The 20483-nt window shown below is 31.6% G+C and overlaps 1 protein-coding gene across 4 annotated transcripts in view; it reads left to right on the top strand.

Annotated features, from left to right (window-relative positions):
* Positions 1-20483, top strand: part of LOC129226555 (septin-7-like) — a 143047-nt gene that overhangs the window by 118387 nt on the left and 4177 nt on the right. For 2 of the 4 annotated variants that reach the window (XM_054861164.1, XM_054861167.1), the window contains exons 11-14: positions 10609-10722; positions 13092-13133; positions 16458-16593; positions 19264-19424. In XM_054861164.1, the coding sequence (XP_054717139.1) occupies positions 10609-10722; positions 13092-13133; positions 16458-16593; positions 19264-19424 (453 nt within the window). The remainder of the gene's footprint in view (positions 1-10608; positions 10723-13091; positions 13134-16457; positions 16594-19263; positions 19425-20483) is intronic. The other 2 variants (XM_054861166.1, XM_054861165.1) reach the window with 2 other exon arrangements.

The following is a 20483-nucleotide window of genomic DNA, read 5'->3' as shown; positions in this document are numbered from 1 at the left end:
TACACTAAGTATTTTTTGAGTTAGTAAATAGTTAAAAGATATTGGAAAAGCAACTAAATGGGTGAAAAAAGCAACTTAATCATTGTGCTGAGGAGACTATTTAGGCGACTTTTTTTTACAATTTAGGCTACTAAAGCAACTATTTTGAAGCAAAATTTGGATGGCAACCCTATGCTTTTCATAGCAAATCAGGGTTTATGTGCAGAAGGGAGCCCAACAATCAAAATGACATGGGTCCTGTCGCAGCTCTTGACTGCCCTTTAAGAGATGTAACTCAAAAAGTAAACTTTTGACTAACAATTTGTTTTATACCCCTTTAATAATTACTATTATATATTTTTAATCTTAAAGTTGATGTTTCTACTATATAGTATACTAGCTGTACCCGACGCACGTTGCTACGCCAACAAAAAAAATACATCATTATACTGATTTTCATGACAATCGGTTGAACGGGGCAGAAGTTGCTACTCTGCAGTGCCACCTGGTGGCGAGTGACTTCAATGAGCATATTATGCCCCTTCTCCGTGGAAAATTACATATATATAGCAATTTTCATAATAATCGGTCTAGGTATCAAGTTAAGCCGTGACTATACTCAAATTTTGTACTCACGCAGTTTGCAAGATCAATCAATCGCTAAAGATATCAAATAGAAAAAGTTTTAAATCCCCCTGTTGCATGAAAAGCCATAAAACAATAAAGAATTTATTTGTTCAAACTCAGGAAAAATGGCAATAGCTAATTTCTTATCAATGAGATCTTTCACGCAAATTAATTTCTGCAGCCAATAATTTTATTTGTATTTATCCAATGGATTGTGACTTAAATTGGAATGAAAAAGGAACTATCGATTGGATTTTTTTTTGAACTGGTCTATAAACATTCCCAGTACCAAAAATAACAAATGGTGAAAGTTTCAGCCAAATCTGCCGGGTAGTTTTTGAGTTCATGGATGACATACAGACAAACATTCATTTTTATATATATAGATTAATCACTGACTCCATAATTGGTTTATAACTACAGTCAAGCCTCCATATATCGAACTTCCACGTATCAAAATTTTCTATATATCAAAATCCCAGCAAATTTCAATGTTCATTACATAGAAAAATTGTTTCTATATATCGAAAAAATCTCTATACATTGAAAAAAATTTCGAGACATTCGTAGATTTTTTTTTCCACTTTAGAATGTTTGTCTCATGAAAAATGAAGGTTAGGGGAGAAAATTGTTTACTAAAGATTGCTAAGGGGGGGGGGAACTCATGAGAAATCTGGGTTTGAGGGGTGTGTAGATAAGTCGTTGTTCCGTTCTGGAGTTCTTAAATTCCCTCAAGTTTATTTCAAATCTTAGTTGTAACCAGTAACACTAAAATTAGTTTCAAGTGATCCTTTTTTTCTGTTGATTATCATTCCTAGTCTTTTTAGCTTCAGTAAAAATCATTCAAGTTAAGTAGATTGATTTTTTACTTTTCCTTCGATTACATTGTCAGAACGAAAATCCCCTCATGTTGCAAATCAAGTTGAACTGCTGAAAAATGAAGATGTATGAAGGCACAAAAATGTGATTTCTGTTAATTTTTCAGTTATTAACTTTCGTTTAATCCGATGCTTGTATAAATTCGAAACTGGGTTTCATTCATGAAAATTAGCTTTAATTTTAATGTTTTAGGAGATTTTTATGATAAAATAAGATTGTTTCTATATATTGAATTTTTTTCCGGCAATTTGCTACTTCGATATATGGAGGTCCGACTGTATTTTATAATCTCAATAAGCAGTCTGTAGATGAAAAAGAAGTTTTGTAAAAGCTGAGATGTACGCATTACTTATTTTGGAGGTCAGGATAATAGTTCATATACTCAGTGTGATATTTATTCTCTTTTCAGATTTTAGCAGAAATTTCTAGAAATAAAATAAAAATCTACGATTTCCCTGACTGTGATGATGAAGAAGAGAACAAGATGCAAAAACAGTTAAAGGTATCTTTTCCCCCCACTGTTATTCTAAATTTGCACAACCCTGTTACTGACAAAAATGAACTAAAACTTCTGTTATTCTCAACATTTCTAGCAACGTGTACCTTTTGCAGTGGTTGGAAGTAATACTGTTATTGAAGCAAATGGAAAACGAGTTAGAGGGAGGAAGTACCCTTGGGGAGTAGCAGAAGGTAATTTTTGTAATGGATCTTAAAATTCGATCATGGGCCATTCCAGTGAAACAGCCATTTTGTCCTACATGTGATAGCTAATATATTTAATCAAAAGTTATAACTTTAAACGGTAATGAGCAATTTTTTTTTTTTTTTTTGCTTAAGAAATCACAAACATATGGGTGATCCTCCAAAAACCTGACATTTTCCAATCATATTTTAAAAAAAAATAAAAGTGCTGAAAAAGTTGTACTTACTCTTTGTTAGGAACTTGAGAGAAAAATAGAAGGAACTCACTTTAACTATATTACACCCTCAAAAGAGGGGGTCAAATTTTCATACCGCAAGAAACTGACAAGCAGCACCAGTAGAGTTACAAAATGAATTTCTTCATGGGTTTTCTGAAATGTAACTGTAGTAATAAAGAAATAACTGAAGCCTAAATCAAAGTATGGTTAGCCATACACAGTATGATAAAATTTACAAAAAGAAAAGTTACCTTCTCATTATCTGGGAATTGTTTTATGATTCAGGAAATACAAACATAAAAAACAAAAAGGAAATCAGCAATATTAATAACATATATTTTACTTTCAATTTGAAACTACTATGAAATTTATAGGAACTTCACTAACCTATTGGAGCAACATTTAGATAAACAAATTTCTAACCAATAAATCTCTTTTGGATTGATTCCTCTGAACAACAACAAAAAATATTAAATAAATAGAGTTATTCCACTGATATATTTTCATTTGCCAAATTTAACTTTCTTTTTTTTTTTTTTTTCAATCAATCTTATTTTCCAACTAATGTATTGAAAATCCTTCTATTCTTATGGGATGCATTACCAGTGCTAGAGAAATAATGCTTGGAGAGTGATTTTTTTAGGACAGGAGTATGACATTTTCCACACAATTTGCCTGTTACATAGGCCCAGGATTATATTTAAGGTTAATAATGTTATTTTTTTATTCTAACCTCCTAATTCAACCACACACTATGAGTAGAGTTAAAATTTTTCACTTATTTAAAACAGAAATTTTGTCCAAGAGAATGACAGCGAAAATGTTACATACCCTATTATTGAGCTTCAAAATGTTAATGAGAACAGCAGACAAATCATATTAACAAAATACTCAAGGAATCCAACAAAATGGTGATAATAAACAGTTTTATAGTACAGCAGATTAAAAATTCCTTTTATGTATAATAATTGAACTCATTCCTAGGACAGGAGAATGACATGAAAATCTGGGGACAAAGTTTAAAACAATGAACCTTGATGATTTAAATAATTAAATTTATTTAAACAATGCTATTTTACACCTTTAAGTACACTTAAATTTGTACTACAAATCGAATTTGTGGAATGTTGATATAAAATTTTTAAATAATTTAAGTCCATTTGAAAAATGGATGGGGACACACCAAAAGGGTGAATTTCTGGTTAGTTAAAAGATTTTGTAGAAAAAAGTAAATGAGTTATTGTTTTAATAAGAGCAGAATAACACCAGTTGAGTTATTTTTAACTACAGTGCCCGCCGCTTATTAAAATCACATTCGTTCTGAGGACATTTGATTTTATAAAGCGGCTGATTTTATTAACCGGCATACCTCTACATTCCAAAAAAATGAAAGGTTTTGAAGTTTAAATACTCTCTAAAAATGAATTGAATTATTTCTGTTTTAAGTATTTCAAAATAGTTATCATTTTAACTAAACGTAAGGTACATTATTTTTAATTATTTGCACAAGGATCTTAAAATAGAGGCTTATTGTTGTTTGCCGAATAGAATTCGGAGAGCAAAGATTCACACAATATCGTTTGAGAGTTTACAAAGTGTTTTGTAACGTTCAACATTATATTTTCCTCTTTGCTCTAAAGTGCATTGTACATTATCAAGCGCTTTTCTGACATCTGTTGAGAAGGCAAATTTGACTCTAAGATTTCCTCATCTTCTGAGACCGATTCCTTTACTTCTTGGTGCTTCTTTAACAATTTTTTTACGTATGATAAGCCCAAAAGATGGAATTTATAAAACGGCTATAGTGATTTTATTGAAGGACGGTTTTAACATGTTTTGATATTGCCATGATTCTGTTCTTCCAGATTTGATTTTAAAAAGCGGCTGATTTTATAATCCAGCGATTTTATTAGTGGCGGGTACTGTATTTAAAAAAATGATAACACTTTCTGAGTTAAACAATTTTTGTGTTAGGCTACTGGGACATAATATTCTTAAGATTTTAGAGAATGACTCGTGTATATGATTTCTTAATCAAATGCTGCTTTTTGTTCTTTTCTTTTTATGATTATTATTTTTTAATGAAATATATTAGCTGTTATATGCAAGACAAAATGATGGCTTTTCCATGGAATGGCCGTTGTGTATTTTTATTATATTCTTATATAAATGGTTAAATTGTAAATTATACTTTTTTTATTTTTTAAGGAATAAATAAGTTAAGAATATGTAAATGAGATGTTCGTTTAGTTCCTTTTTTAAATCACATAAAGGTTCTGCAAAACTCAATATATTGTAAAATTCAGTAAGGTATAAATTTGACTATAAATTAGGTTAGCTTAATCAGCAATAAACATTTATTTAAGTAAATTGGTCAAGACATTTGAGAAGGTATAAAGATTAGGCTCTTTATTGCTGTATTGAAAAATGCATGCGCTCAAATATGCTTCTTTTCAGATCAGAAGTTGCAAAAGGTTCTATTTTCAAGATTCATATTGAATTATATATGCCATAGTGCAGAGTAATTTTTTTACTTGCAGTTGTCTACTTTTTCCTAATTTTCAAAAATAATAACTTGCTTTCGTTCAAGTTCTTGAGGATGGAATATTTTGTTTCTCTGTACTAGTCTTTGCTTGAATACCTAAAGTAATTTAGGTTACTTAAATCAGTTGAATTAAAGGTTGCCATATTAGGTTAGTAACCAAATTCTCATGATATTTAGCTCTGAGCTAAAGTTTGCGCAATTGATTTTAGTAAGTAAAATTTAACAGTATTTAAAACTTGCTTATTTTCCACAAGTTCACTTTTTATTTCATTTTATGATTTTGCACTGCATTTCTTACTGCTCATGGGATTATCAGAAAAGATCATACTAATTGATAATGTTCATTATGCTCTATTTGTCATTTATTTTAACTTTTACTAATTGTTTTATTTATTTCAGTTGAAAATATGGAACACTGTGATTTTGTAGCCCTTAGGGATATGTTAATAAGGTTTGTGATTCAAATTGTTATTTTATGCACATACCATTTATTTAACTGTTGCCTGCTTTCAAAATGTTTGAAATTGTGTAAACAATCGAGTTTATAACTAATAAATACCTTTGTGCTGAAAATTAAAATAATTAATAATCCAACGTAATGAAGCACAAAACATGCAAATTACTGCAGACACGTGTTTCGGTGGTACAAGGAGCATATCTCGGATTACTTTTCATCCAGAAACACACTTCTTTGCATTGAAAAAGGTGTTCCTTGTAACACTGAAACATGTGTCTGCAATAATTTGCATGTTTTGTGCTTCATTACGTTGGATTATTGATTATTTTAATCGAGTTTATAATTAACAAGGTTTCATCGTACTGGGTAACAGTGGCGCACCCACGGGGGGAGCTAAGGGGCTTAAGCCCCTCCCAGAAGTATGAAGACGAACCCCCTTGACCAAAGAAAGCCTAAAATTGCCCTTTTTGGCCTTGAGTTTTCGAAAATTTCCGGGAGAGAGCACTCAATCTCCAATTCCCATAATTTCCCCCAAAGAAAACTGTAATTTTTTTTCAAAGATTTTAAATTCGAAAAAAATTTTGAGGGACAGCTACCTAACCTCTCCTTCTCCTCTAACTGGTACTAATACAGCCTAAAGTGAGTTTTGGGAACTTTATTTTCAAAGTATTTCCAGCACGGAACTTCCGCATTTCCCTCCTAGTGTATCATCTCCAAAAGATAGCTGCAAAATCTTTTAAATCGGAGAACTCCAAAATCTTCCATCCTGTATCCCTTTGCACACCAAAAATAATTTACAATTGTGTTTTTAGATATTTTATACCGAAAATTTTTTTAGGAGAACCCTTGAAATTACCAAACATAGAATGAAAATGTATTTTTCAGGCTTCAATTTCGTAGCATTACCGAGAGGACTCCTCCACCCCCTCACCCCCTTCAATCTCCTAATATCTCAGCAAATAATCTATATTTACGTTTCTATAACTTCAATATCGAAACATTTCTGGACAGAGCCCCGGAACTCGGATCCTCTTCTCCTAATACCATCAAAGATAGCCAAAAATGCGTTTTTAAGACTTAAATTTTAAAAAATTTCCCTTTTAGAGCCCCCTAACCCCACTTTCATGTCACCACAGTTGCATAAATCTTCAATTTTTAAATAAATTTCGGAATTTAGAAATTTCAATTTAGCAATATTCTCCAGGGGGAAAGCCTCCTCATCTTCCCTTAACACCCGTAAAATGTCATTTTTAAGGCTTCACTTCCGAAATTTTTCGTGGCAGTTCTCACAAAGCGCCCACCTCCGTCTATTCTCTGAAGTCACTAAGGACTCCCTGAAATTAGGATTTTTTGGGGGACTTTTAATGTTTTGTAGACTTGTAACTTTTATTTCGGTCGAGGGCCTTTTGAAGCTTCATTGATTTTGCCTTTGACTTCACTTATCGGAGCTCCTCACGAAACTTCTAGCCCCTCCCAGGAAACAATCCTGGGTGTGCCAATGCTGGGTAAAGAAATATAATTAAAAAAATAAATTATGTGATAAAAGCAAGTGAAAGATTTAAGTTTATCCAACAATTTTTTTAAAAAACAATTAAGAATTTTGTAGAATTTGTAGTGCTTAATCAGGCGCATTACAATCCTGCTACAACCGTCCTCGTATGTGAAGTAGGCTTGTAGAGGCCTTAAAAATATCTCTGTGTCTTTCCAGGGGTGATAGTGAACTGTGAAGTAAAATTGACTGAAGTCTGTGTAAAATGCTTTAAAACTACAAGGAAGCTCCCCTCCCCCCTCTAAAAACTCTTCAAATATGCATATTGTAATCATTGATAAAATTCATTTTTCAAGTTTTTTTTTTTTTTTTTTTTTTTTTTTTTTTTTCAGTTTTAGAATGTGTTGTCGCACAAAATTTTTGGAAATTTCGGATCACAAACAAAACAAAAAATGTCCTTGCCCTTTCTGCAACTTTTCTCTCAAACCGGCCAAGCATATGGATTTGTCCTCACTATATTCAGCACCATCATTGTTTTATTTCAAAGAATTTTAATTAGAGTTTTATGTGTATAAGTGAATCATATAAAATGGTACGGAAACTGATACTGTTAACAAGACAAGCCCTAAAACCAGGCACGTGCGGTGGCCCAAGCGAGTGCCCTAGCAGTTGTAATGTAATTGTCTTCATATTACTACTTATACTTAAAAATATTTACTTGTAGTATGTCTGTGTTTTCTGAGTAAAGAGTGTTAATTCTAACAACTGCCATGTTGAATAGAACATTTTTTATGCAGCTAAAGCAAATATGTAATTTAATTACAAAAATACATTGGAAATGTATATTTGCATCACGTTAAGAAAACAAATAATGACTGAAATTTGCATTAAAATATGCAGTGTTATAAAATACTACTAAATACCATCAAGGTTAGAGTTTTTAGAAGCAAATACTGCATTTAGTTTAACAGTTCATTGATAAATGGATTCCATTCTTCGTTCATTAGCAGCAAAATATTCAATTACAAAATTGAAAAACGTGTTTCTCTCATTCAGAGCGTTTAACAGTTCTCATTCAATCGAAATCAGTCCAGGTTTGAAAAACCGCTCTTCTCCTGTTCTTCTGTCGAAATCCAAAAAAAAAAAACTGGATATTTAATTAGCTGAAAACAATGATGTCTGGTCCTGCCTCCAGTGAAAATATTTAACCAAACAACATCCTTCATTTTGCTAAATTTAAACACCTGAATCATGTTCCCTGTGAGCCTCCTTTGCTGGAGATATACATATTTAGCTTTTTAAGTCTTATATCATAACCTAGGTCTGAAAGTTCCCGAAGTAGCCTACTAGCCCTTCTTTAAACCCTCTTTAATAAAGAAATATTTATATACAAATACAAATGTGACCACCCGCAACAGGCTCTGGGCCCAGCTAGGCTGGTTCTAGTCAATTAATTAGTTCTCAATGAAGATCGATGGCCCTTTTAAAGCTATCCACCCCCTTGCTCATTACCATCTCTTCCGGTAAGCTGTTTCAAGTGCCCACAACCCTACTAAAGTAGTAGTTTTTCCTGATTTCCAAGTTAGCCTGAGATTTAAATAGCTTAAAATGATGACCCCATGTCCTGTTTTCCGTGCAAAAATTTAATTCATTAACATCTTTCATTTTGATAAATTTAAACTGATTCATGTTCCCTCTGACTCTCCTTTGCTCCAGGCTATACATGTTAAGCCTATTAAGTCTGGTATCATGATCTAAATCTGAAAGTCCCCTTATTAGTCTAGTTACCCTTCTTTGAACCCTTTCCAATACAGAAATATCTTTCTTCGGATAAGGCGACCAAAACTGAACAGCATATTCCAAATGAATTCTTACTAAAATCCTGTATAAAAGCAGGAGAACCTTCTTAGATTTGTTCGAAATAAATCTATTGATAAACCCAAGCTTCTTATTGCTTTGTTACTTGCAATGCTGCACTGTTCACTGAACTTGAAGTCCTGATTTATTAAGATACCCAGATCCATACCATTTTCTGCCTGACTATGACTGAACTCTGTAAATGATAACTCGTACATTTTTTTCAGTGACCTAAGTGTAGCACTTGACATTTCCCTACATTAACTACCATACCCCATTTATCTGCCCACTTAGTAATATGATCTAAATCCTCTTGAATCTGGAGGTTTATCTTGAAATTAGGAGACCAAAACCAGTGGTGCGCACAAGTCATGGCACAAACTGCACCATCAAAATTTTTAGGCTGCTTGATTTTGCAAAGTTTTTGATTTGGGTCAGGATCTCTGTCTTAAGCAACCTCAGCTTCTTATAGCTGAGGTTGCTCGGTAGCAGTTGAGAGGGGTGTGTTTCTGTTATTGAGGGAATGAGTACCGCTGCCAAAACTAGACAGTAGATTCTAAATGAGGTCTTACCAAACTTCCATGTAAAGACAGAAGAACCTCTTTTGAATTATTCAAAATAGATCTATTGATAAACCCAAGCATTCTATTGGCTTTGTTACAAGTCCTAATTCATCAAGACATCCAGATCATCTACTATTTCCTCTTACTAATGACTGATCTCTATAAATATTAGCTATGCTTATGTCCATGACTTTAAATGAAGCACTTGACATTTCCCAGTGTTAACTGTCAACCTCGAAATAAATAATGTAACTAAATCCCTCAGTTAGAAACAAAGTTTAGCTATGATTGTTAGGGATGAGATTATTTCAACCTGTGTTGGAATTCCTAACTTTTCTTTGGTTTTTACAGTTTTAATCATCTGCCTTCAGGGTTGTCAACTGCTCCGAATTTTGTGGAGTTACTCTGCAAAAGTAAAGAAACTCCGCAGCTCTGCAAAAAAGTTCTTTTGCTCTGCATTTCCCCGCCGAGCGTTTTCAAGCATGACATATTGTTTAAAGCTGTTTTGATTTTTATGCTAGTGCTCAAAATAATGTTAGAAGCTCAAAAACAATTTTGTATACGTGGTTTTAGTTTTTTTATTGAATTTCATGCAAAATACCGAGCTGCTCCGCAAAATTTCAAAATGCTCCTCAAAATCACCACCGATGCTCCTCAAATTGTTTCTCCAAGGTTGGCAACCCTCCTTTTTTTTTTTTTTTTTTTTTTTTTTTTTTTTTTTTTTTTTTTTTTTTTTTTTTTTTTTGTAAATGTAAAACTTGACCAAATAAGAAAAATTTCAACAACATGCAGTCTAAGCTTTGCTCCTTTATTTATTATTAAATCTTATATACAAAGCTATTGCTATTTTTATAGACTGATGAGTTATTGGGTATATGTTGTGATGAAATTAGTTTAACGAAAATTATATAGGTATGCAATATATTACTTATTAGTTTCATACTTAATCAGCTTTTATTTATTCATTTTATAATTTACTGTTGAATCTTATTGCGACAAAGCTGAAGAAACTGGAAATTTTATTTGTTGTAATGGAATTCAAGCAATGCAGTGGCATGTAAAATACTAGACTGAACATTTATTTCATCAAAACAGATATTTTGCTGTATTGATATTTGCTGTAATGTGATTTTACTGTAGTTATTTATGTTATTTATTTTTTTGGTAAACTAAAATGTAAATATGTATCCTTATCTGTCTGTTTTGAAACCACTCCCGTTAATGTTTAATTGCTATTTATTCTTCAATGAAACTTTAAAAAATCTTTTAAACTACTTTTTCTACATTTACAGGACACATATGCAGGATTTGAAAGATGTCACAAATAATGTACATTATGAAAACTATAGGTGTAGAAAACTTGCTTCTGTTACAAATGGCGAAAAACCAATGAGAATATCAAATAAGTAAGTTTATAGTATTAACTTTACTAGTGTTTCATTTGAGAATGTAAAATTGCATGAAGAGAAATGTGAATATTAAGTGGGATGTAAGCTAATTAGAAATGACAATCCAAATTAAAAAATCTTGAAAAAACAATTGATTTATTGCACAATAAATGACTGGTTATTTTATATCGTAGAAAAAGCAGTATTTTAACTATAAAAAATAGCAATAGATTGCAGTTATGTGTTTCAGGATTTCATAACCCCCTTTTTCAATACAGAAAAATGCACTTTTTTATGTAAAAAAGTCTCCCTGACAAAAAGCCCTGCAATCTGTTGCTAGTTTGTGTGTTTATATAGTTGTTTTTCCTACTGTTTCTGTGTTTGACATAGGTATTTATTCAATTTCGCTTATTGTGTATTTAAATGTATACAGCATTAAGTTTAATAGTCTATATTATGCATCGTAATTTGTGCTGCGTTTTCAATACTGTGCAATTTCATGATTGTTAGAGAATCTTCTGAGTTCCTTTTTTCCCCCTTTTTCTTCAGCTATTTCATTTTTTTTTTTTTTTTCTGCATTTTCTTACATTACCCCAGCTTTCATTTATCCAGCCTGCTGCTTTAAATTTTATATTCTTCTTTTATATTTTTCTACATCAAGAATTTTCTGGTGATTCAATCTTTCAAGTGAGGAATAAAAAACTTGTGCATGGTTGCAACTGTTGCATCAAAATGCATTTTGTTTATCATATTGCAGCAAAAAGACCAATTCTTCCCAATTGTTATAACCAACCTCATAATAACTTAAAAGTTTATGGAATTAAATTCCAGGGAAGGGGGATTTTCTGTGTTTTATGTGTATATTACATTTACTCATCCTTCAGTATATTAATCTTAAAACTCCAAGTATGTGGGATATATAAACATTCAGTAAAGGAGAATTTTTTGAGCTTTCTGTGACATTTTTTCACTGAATAAGACCATTTAACCGAAAATTTCATGTCTAAAATGATGTTGACCAGTGATTATGAATTATGTGCTATTTTACCATTGTTAATTTAAAATTCTTTTGAAATGTTTTCTTATTTTATCAAAAAGAATGTTAGTTTGAACAGTTTGGTCGTTTTAAATTTTAACAAAGGTGAAGTTTTTTTTGTTTAAAGTATGTGTTACTTTTAATTTGATCATATGTGTCAATTCTCTTGAGGGTTTTTTTTTTTTTTTTTTTCATAACTTCTGGATTTACAGTGAGTGCACCAAAAAGTTGACTCGCAACATACTGCTTCACATGCTCTGTTATTCTTGATTTTATTAAAGTATTTAAATCTTTTGGGTTTCATTTTTTGGATTTTTCTTCCCAGTTCCCTTAAACTCTGGTTTTATACAAATTTTGAGTTTTCAGTTGATGTAAACTTTCTTGAAAATGTAGAGGTTCTGAATATGTGCTTAGTTTTCTCTTTTGAAAAGTTTTTTAAATAATTGTTAGTTAAAAAAGGAGAAATTCAGTTTTTTCGTAGCTTAGCATTGATGAAAGTTTTAGTTTGATTGATAAATCAAGAATTTAATGTGTAAGAAAACAATGAAAAATTTTATTTTTGACAGCACTGTCCATTGTTACGTAAAATTTTCATTTTTCTCAACACATTCAATGCTTTTTGTTGTAATTCATTTGCATATTTTGTTTTGCCTATTCATATCCATTTGCAAAGAAATAGAAGGAAAATAAAGGAAAGGAAAAGAAAACTTTAGGTTTTAAAATATTGCTCTTTACAAAGTAATAGATAGTTGAGATTTATTGAAACTTCATGCTTAACAGTCTTAGAGGATGAATTTGATATCATTTTTATCTTGACTTACTTGATTTCTTTTCACATAATTCATATTTTGGTTTCAAATGTAAAACGAAGCTTAAATTCTTAAAAAGGTTATTTTGAGTTTAAAAAAAAAACTATTAGGACCTAATACAGTTAATGGACCAATTGGGCAGCTGTTAGAAGATCAATTTTGACCTTCAGGAAAGTAATCTCATTTTGTTCTGGATGAACTTTAGTTGATAATTTCAATGTTCAGTACAGTTATTGTTACTGTTAGTCGACAACATTGATATTCTAAGGAAATATTTGTCTTATGAGAAGTTAAAATCATTGTCAAAAACTTTTCAAAATGTACCTAAACCTAGAAAATAACTGAAAAAGTCTAAGGGAACCCGGAGAACTTTAAAAATTTTCCTTTTCAGATAGTGTAGAAACCCTGTTTTTTAATGTGTGAAACTATGGAAGTGTAGTCATGTTAAATGAAATATACATTATAATTTTAGTTTTTTAAAGTAATAATAATAGTGAAACTGAAAATTTTTATGCACACTATGCTAATAAAACTTTTGATAGTTTTTGCCCACAAAGGATTTTAAACACATTCATGGTATTTTGGTAAGTATCACCTGCATTATTTTATAACCATTTGTATATGTTTCCCTCTTCTATGCATTTTACTTCTTTCTTTCAATTTTAGTACAATTCTTTATAAATATTTTCTTTTCTCTTCAAATATTTGTTAAATCTTTATCTGTAATAACATTTGAAATTCTTAAGACTTTTTTGTCTCCTTTCTTTTAAGTAATTTTTTAATTTTTGTGATGCTTGTGTTCAAATATGTGATGTAATATATTTTTTCTCACTAAAAATGAGTAAAATTTTGTTTATTTAATCCTTTTTCCATTGAGAACTGGGACCTAAAAATCCTGGATCTACCCCTGGGAGAAATGTTACTGTATTTCACTAGTATTACTATTTATCCCGTTATCTTTCCAAACGTCTTTTTATGCCTAGTTCTACACTTTTTTGTAAGTGAAAGTAAACCAAATTTTGGTCTATTATAAAAGTACATTGTAATTAACTGTTGGGAAAAAATTCAACAACTAATAAAATACCATTTTGATTTTCTTCAAAAGAGATGTTAAATGCTCTATGATAAGGTTACTAATATTTATGCTCTAATAAACTTTTGTCCGAAGAAAATAGTTATAATAGCCTCAATCAGATTGCACAAATGATACATTTTATGTATATGTTTGCACTTCATTCCCGTAATTTTAGACTTAGGCTTTTAATTGTGATATATTCAAATGTAAGGAACCATTTTGTATTATAATATGAAGTATCAACTTTCTAAAAAAAACTTTGTACTGGAAAAATAATGTATTGCAGGTGTGATCGTACAGTCTTGCCCACAACACTCTAAAACATATATAAGTCTGCAAATGCAAAGCTTTTTTTCACAAAGCTGATACCATTACATTACATAACAGTTCCTTACAGCCTTAAAAGCCAAAGTTTTACATTTCGGGAATAAAGTGCAAATACTGTGAAGCACACTGTTTGTATGTTTCTCTTTTATAAGTTTTTATCAATTGTACATTTTGTAAATTGGTCCCTGAGGATTGGTCCCTGAGTTGATTGGTCCCCCCCTCCCCAGAGTCTAATACACATTAACAAATACAAATACAAAAGTGATGACCAGCAACAGGCTCTGGGCCCAGCTAGACTGGTCCTAGTCAATTTACAGTCCCCAGTGAAGATCAGTGACCCTCTTAAAACTATCTACTCCCTTGCTCATTACCACCTCTTCCGGTAAGCTGTTCCAAGGTTCCACTACCCTGCTATAATAATAATTTTTCCTAATATCCATGTTAGCCTGAGATTTAAATAGCTCAAAACGATGACCCTATGTCCTGCTTTCCATGCAAAAGTTTAATTCATTAACATCTTTCATTTTGATAAATTTAAATAACTGAATCATGTCCCCTCGGTCTCTTCTTTGCTCAAGACTGTACATTTTTAGCCTTCTAAGCCTGAAATCATAGTCTAAATGAGAAAGTCCATTTATTAGCCTTGTAGCCCGCCTTTGAACCCTTTCCAATACATTAATATTGGACCTATACCTATTTTATATATATATTTTTTCCATTTATAAGCTTTTTTCATGCAGTCCGTTCAAAAACATAAAAACGGCGCTTCACCGTATGTGCGTAAAAATGTCACACCCCATCAGCAAATAATTAATAAATATTAACGTTTTCTTGGTTTTAACAAATGCAGTGGATTTAGTTTTACTTGGAGGGGGGGGGGGGGGGATTAAGAATCATTTCAGCATAGTGCTGCTGCTGCTATCATTTACTGTAAGAGAATAGATATCAATGCCACTCGCACTTCTATTCCCCCACATAAGGTTATATGATCATCCAATTTGTGTCAACGCCACCTATAGGCAATATGTAGCAGCTGCGCAGACGATGCAAAAACTTCCTTATAGAAGCATGGGACTTTTAATCTCTTAGTTATATGTATGTTTGTTTTGTGTGTTTTTGTCTTGTGCATAAATGTTTCAATAAAATACTTAATGCATTCACGGAGTGTTACTACTCTACCTAACAGAATGGATAATGGACGGTGCAGCTAATATTTACTACCACTTTTCCCTGAATGTTGATTTGTCATCATTCAGCTGCACTTGACTGATCTCAGCTGGAGATGTAGCGTGAATTGTACTCTTCTAGTATTTCTAATGTTTTATGCAATGTTTACCGTGTTTTTTAAATGTTTTATTAAATAACTATTGAGTTTCGTCAGGATGCTTGTCCCTATAGTAAACCAGTTAGGTCAAATCTAGTATAAATAGTAACATAATATCACTTTTCAACTGTCTCCTAGAATCTTTTTAGTTACTAGGGGGCTCCGCCCCCTGCTGGCTAACGCTCACCAACCCGCAAAGATTGCTTTGCAATCTTATTTGATTTGCAAACATTTAAATGGTCAATTAGAAATAAACAGATTAAAAACACATTATGAGCTCCCTTTGGAACAAAAAGTACCCCTTCCCTGGATTTCAAAATAACTTATTCCAACTTGTAGAGTCATAAGGGCGGCTCCTGAGCATTGCAAAACTGCAGTTTTGTACGTTTGAAAAGTCGCTTTCATATTCGTGGTCTCTAGTAATATATTTTGCTCTTTAGTTTAGGGCTTGAATTGAGTTGAGTCTAAGATTTTCCGTTAAAATCGAAATTCTTAAAGTTTGTGAATAAGAAAGAAGAAAAAAGCGAATCGAAAAAACGTAACTCTGGCAACGCCAAATAAAACAGGACATGAGATTATTCGAATTTGTTTTATAACAGCTTGTAACTTTTTTTCCTTTGGAGATAGAAGCCTAGTTTTTCGATCATAGGTCGAGTTAGATCTGAAATAAAAAAAGCCGCTCTTTCCAGTGTGTCAAAAAGAAAACTTCATTCACTTTTGTGAAAGTAGTGTTGTGAAAGTACCTAAATTTTTGCTAAGCCTAAAAAAGTTCAAGCTAAAAACGCGAATAACTCCCGCTGTATTCAAATTAGAGCATTGAAACAAATTGCGTAGAATGCCGAAAATTCTACCCTTTCCAGCAATATGTAATACTAATACATGCAAATTTCACCCCTTTAAATGGCAATGATAGGCAATTTACGCAAAATTTGAGCTTAAAAAAATTAATTACAAAAAAACTAATTTGAATTTTAAAAAATAAAACCCCAGATGCACACCCATGGGGCTCGGAGTAATTTTGTACAAAATTTCAAGCCTGTAGATGCTATGGGTCTCCTGGATGCATGCTCCCCACAGACTTCCTTTCAGAACTTCTTTGAAATCTCACTTTTATTAATTAAAGAGATTACTAAACGGCAGTTACTGAATTTTATACCTAAACATATTTTTTCACATAATTAGGAATCCTCTTGCACAAATGGAAGAAGAGCGTAAAGAACATGAACAGAAAATGAAGAAAATGGAACAAGAATTAGAACAAGTTTTTGAATTGAAAGTTGGAGAAAAAATGCAAAAGCTAAAGGACTCTGAAGCTGATGTAAGTTGATCTTTTTACTAAAAGAACACTTTCTTCACCACATTTTGAGCTTTATTTATTAGTACTATCTGTTTCAAACTTAATGGTCCGTGCCTTTAATTAATCCCCAAAACAGTCAAATGCCCAATTTTATGGAATAAATATAATACCTTGCATAAATGCCTGCGTACCATGGTGCCAATTTTGGTTGTGTTCCATAAGCAACCGGTAGCTTTCCAGTCAGTTGATCACATGAAAAATAATGACATCATCTCCAATGCCTTAGCATTGGCTGACGTCATTAGCTGTTACGTGATCAATCAACCAATCGCTACCGGTTGAGCTTGTCAAACGCAAGCTTTTAAAGCACCAAAATGAGGTTCCGATATTTTACTGTGAAATTTAGTTTCTTTCATTTAAAATTTGTTTTAACTCAATGCATGCTTTATGTTTAATATTGATTTTAAAATTTTGTTGTTTTATTTCTCTATGCATAATTTCGAACTGGGACAACATAAGTTGATGGGCTTATTTTCACAAACGGCATAGCCAAATAGTATTTCAAAGGCAAAACTCGAATAATTGCTAAATTTGTGTCGATTTTAAAGGCATATAAAATCCATAGTTACAGTATCAATTCCTTTTTCCTAAAAATTACCAAAGAAAATGAAATTTCGAAATAAAGCAGTAAAATATGTACACTTGATAAAAATATCATTTTTCAATTTCAACATTTTTCAATTTTTTAGGGCTCGACCGATGCATCAACGCTGATTGTTCAAAAATTTAGCCATCAGGATCGGCCGCCGATGCTAACTTGGAGAACACATTTGCCCATCGGCACTGAAAAGCATCTAAATGCCAATGTTTTTCCGAATTAAGGGGGGGGGGGGATCTAACTCTTATTTATCTATTTTCTACTGCATCATTTAAACTAAGAACAGCATCGGGCCCAAAATCAGGCAACAGCGGGACCAACACCAGTTTTGGACTTTGAAAATGTGCCGAGTTTCGGATCACTACCGATATTTTCACAACGTGGCTCACTTTGATAAGAGTTTTGGGAAATTTATGCTCCAAAATTGAAACATTACAGTCTGCGTTTGCATGTTAATCAACCAGTTTAATTCCAAAAACGAGGCTCAAATTTGGGGGATCAACCAATGTTGCGTTACAAAATCTCAGAATTTTTTTCTTCCCAAAGAGAAATCGAGAATCTCAATAGTTTTCCAATTTTAGCTTACCCTTTTTTCCCTAACACTAAACAAATAAACACTTGCATATTTTGACATAATTTGAACCCTTAATTGAAGACTTCAACTGCAGTAAAAGCTCAATCATAAGAATAGTGCGGGAAACGACGAATTCAGTGGTGATTAAAATCTCTAAAAAAGTGATTATTTTCTTTCTCGCTTTTAAGGCCTAAAAAGAAGGCTAGTTTTTACACTGAAATATTTATTTATAATTCTATAACTCGTCGCCTAAAAAAATGGTTGCATGTTGTAATTTTACTTTTACGATAGTTTTTTTTATTTTAATTTTTCTTTAGGAATGAAAACTGAAGAAAAAAAGTAATTACATTTTCTGAAATTCCATATTCAACATTCCCCCTGAATGATATGAACTAATTAAAGAAATCATTTCTTCACTGCTATTAAAATGAACGATAAAAGAAAAAGAAATTTAAATATTGAATGTTAAATTTTTTTAAACACTTATATAAATGCTTTTATTTTTTCAATCATGTTATAGGTATTTTTCAGATAACTCGAATTCCTTTAGCCAAAACATAATTATTTGCTATTAATGATATTTAACAATATGTAGTGTACTCAGTAAGTACTATACATTTACATTCAGTATGTTGCTCAAAAATGCTCTGCGTTTCGTGTAACAGCTGTTGTGTTATAGTGTGTACTTAGAACTGGCTTTTGAGCTGTGATGAATATTATTGATAGAGGTATTCATAACTGAAAGTTTTATTTGCACTTTTGATTTATTACTATTATTTTTATTATTTAATTTCCAGTTTGTCTTTTAAACACGATTACAAACCATCTTTGGAAACGTTAGGGAAGGATAGAATTTCGGCACTCTTCTACTGCAATTTTTCGAAAATAACATTTCAAATGTGCAATTTCAGGCGATATTTGATGATGTTAGGGGAGGGGGAGGGAAGAGTTAAGGAAACCTTCAACAGAAATTTTAAAACATTGAAGTCGTAAAAAGATGTTTAAGAAGACATTCAGTGATGTTGGTGGCAAAAGAAACTTAGAGGATGCCCCTCCCCCGCAAATCCATCGAAAAAGTTGACATATGATGGTTATTTTTGATGCTTATTACAAATCTGTGATTAAAAGAGGAGGGTTGCTATTCGAAGTTTTAATATTGATGCTCATTTTAATATGAAGATAACCCCTAATAAACTTTATCATTAATATTTTATACAATACATTTCTTCTAGTAAATTGACAGATCTTCTAGTAAATGCACAAGACAAGCATGACATCTTTCATGCTTGTCTTGTGCATTAAAATAAGAAAATAAAAATCAGCTCCAGGGCTGCACAATTTATGTAATTAAATATTTACACATTTTAAGTACAACCAGGAAATCTTTTTAAATGTATTAAATTTTAAGTAGGTAAACATTGTGTAATATGATAAAAATAACTATTAAATATATTTTCAGCTTCAAAAACGCCATGAGCAAATGCAAAGAAATCTAGAAGCACAAAGGAAAGAATTAGAAGAACGAATAAAAGACTTTGAAAATGAAAGGGCAGCATTTGAAGCTACTACTAGAGATGAAGAAGTTGTGCGCAGAATGTCAGTTGATGTTAATTTGAAAGAGTAAGTATTCAATTTCCTGTTATTCGGATTATCGTTCCCCAGGACCAGTCCTGGCAGGGGAAATGCATGCCTTTCAAAAAGACTGTTTTAGGAAAAGACAAATAATTTACTGAAAAAAAAAATAAAATATGCATTATATATGTGTCACTTCAATACTTATTTCAAAAAATAAATTATACTGAGTTTTACTTTTAATCCAGGGATGTTTGTGATCCGAAAATTTTGGGCTGACAGCACATTCTAAACCTGAAAAACTGACTCTAAAACTGAATTTTTTTTTTTTTTTTTTTAAATTCTGAAAGGGTTTTTTTTCTCCCAATGATTTTTGTATGCATATTTGAAGAGTTTTTAAGGGGAGGAGGAGAGGGGATCGAGCTTTCTTATATTTTCTGAAAATTTCACAGGGTCTTCAGAAATTTTTACTTGAGTCCACTTTTACCCCTGTTTTAATCATAACCATCTATTTGTAGCTAAACAATGAAAATGTTTAAAAAAAAATCAATAATTAAATTAGTTGTCACTAATAATTTCAAGGTATAAAGATTTACTTGTCTCCTTTTGTTTTAGAAATGTATGAGAAAGCTCAGCTTTAATTTTGAAACATAAATAAGAAGATTTGGTAGACCATTTTTCATGTCATAATCCATTTATTTCTGAAAACATTTCTTATAGATACTTTAACAGCACTATTTAGCAGTGTAATTTATTTTGTATTATCATTGTCTCATAAATATATCAATTATTTAAATTAAAAAAGTTATAGCCTCTTGATAAAGCAATAATACCTTTTGTATAAATTGTAAGGAATCTCCTAGGCATTGTTGTATCCAGATTTTACTGTGTTTTACATGGGCCATTTCTACACTTAATGTGTATTTTAGTAAGTAGTTCCAGTTTTAGAAATAAGTGTTTGTTATTTGCAACCAGGGGTAGGAGTTGTCCCAAAAGTCCTAAAATTTCAACTTTTGTTCTAAAAATTTTCATTATTTTATTCCATATTTGTGAGCAGAAAAATAAAATTTAGCCTAAAAATGAAATTTTTCATGATGATATATATAA

This window comes from Uloborus diversus, chromosome 7 (assembly GCF_026930045.1).
Source record: "Uloborus diversus isolate 005 chromosome 7, Udiv.v.3.1, whole genome shotgun sequence".
NCBI lineage: Eukaryota > Metazoa > Arthropoda > Arachnida > Araneae > Uloboridae > Uloborus > Uloborus diversus.
The sequence above is the reverse complement of the archived record's forward strand: the minus strand, read 5'-3'. Positions and strand labels throughout refer to the sequence as shown.